The 352-nt window shown below is 49.1% G+C and overlaps 1 protein-coding gene across 2 annotated transcripts in view; it reads left to right on the forward strand.

The window, feature by feature from the left end:
- The window catches only part of LOC119585227 (transient receptor potential cation channel subfamily M member 4-like), a 13,672-nt gene that overhangs the window by 4,470 nt on the left and 8,850 nt on the right, over positions 1-352 (forward strand). For both annotated transcript variants that reach the window (XM_037933886.1, XM_037933887.1), the window contains exon 10: positions 62-240. In XM_037933886.1, coding sequence (XP_037789814.1) covers positions 62-240 — 179 coding nt within the window. The remainder of the gene's footprint in view (positions 1-61; positions 241-352) is intronic.

Here is a 352-nt window from a genome sequence, read left to right on the forward strand (position 1 = left end):
TGATGAAAAATACAAATACCTCCAAAAATCTCACAAACCTCCATTCCTCTCGTGTCGACAGCTGACTGACCTGAGCTATGACAAGAACGTCACCAACTCCGTCAGCCTGATCCATCAGAGGTACATGAGGTGGGGCGGCCTCAGTACCCTCGACCTGGCCCTCGTGGCGCGAGACATGAGCTTCATCTCTTCCCCGTGCGCAAGGGCGGGGCAGGACATGCGCTGGAAAAGCATACGCGCGTATGTATTGGAACGCACCTTTTGGGGTTCGCAGTTTATTTCTGTTTTTAGAACCAAGCCTGTTTTAGTTTGTTCTCACTAGTGCTTGCTAAAAATAATATGTGTATGTATG

The sequence above is a fragment of the Penaeus monodon genome, chromosome 19 (genome assembly GCF_015228065.2).
Source record: "Penaeus monodon isolate SGIC_2016 chromosome 19, NSTDA_Pmon_1, whole genome shotgun sequence".
NCBI classification, from domain to species: Eukaryota; Metazoa; Arthropoda; class Malacostraca; order Decapoda; family Penaeidae; genus Penaeus; species Penaeus monodon.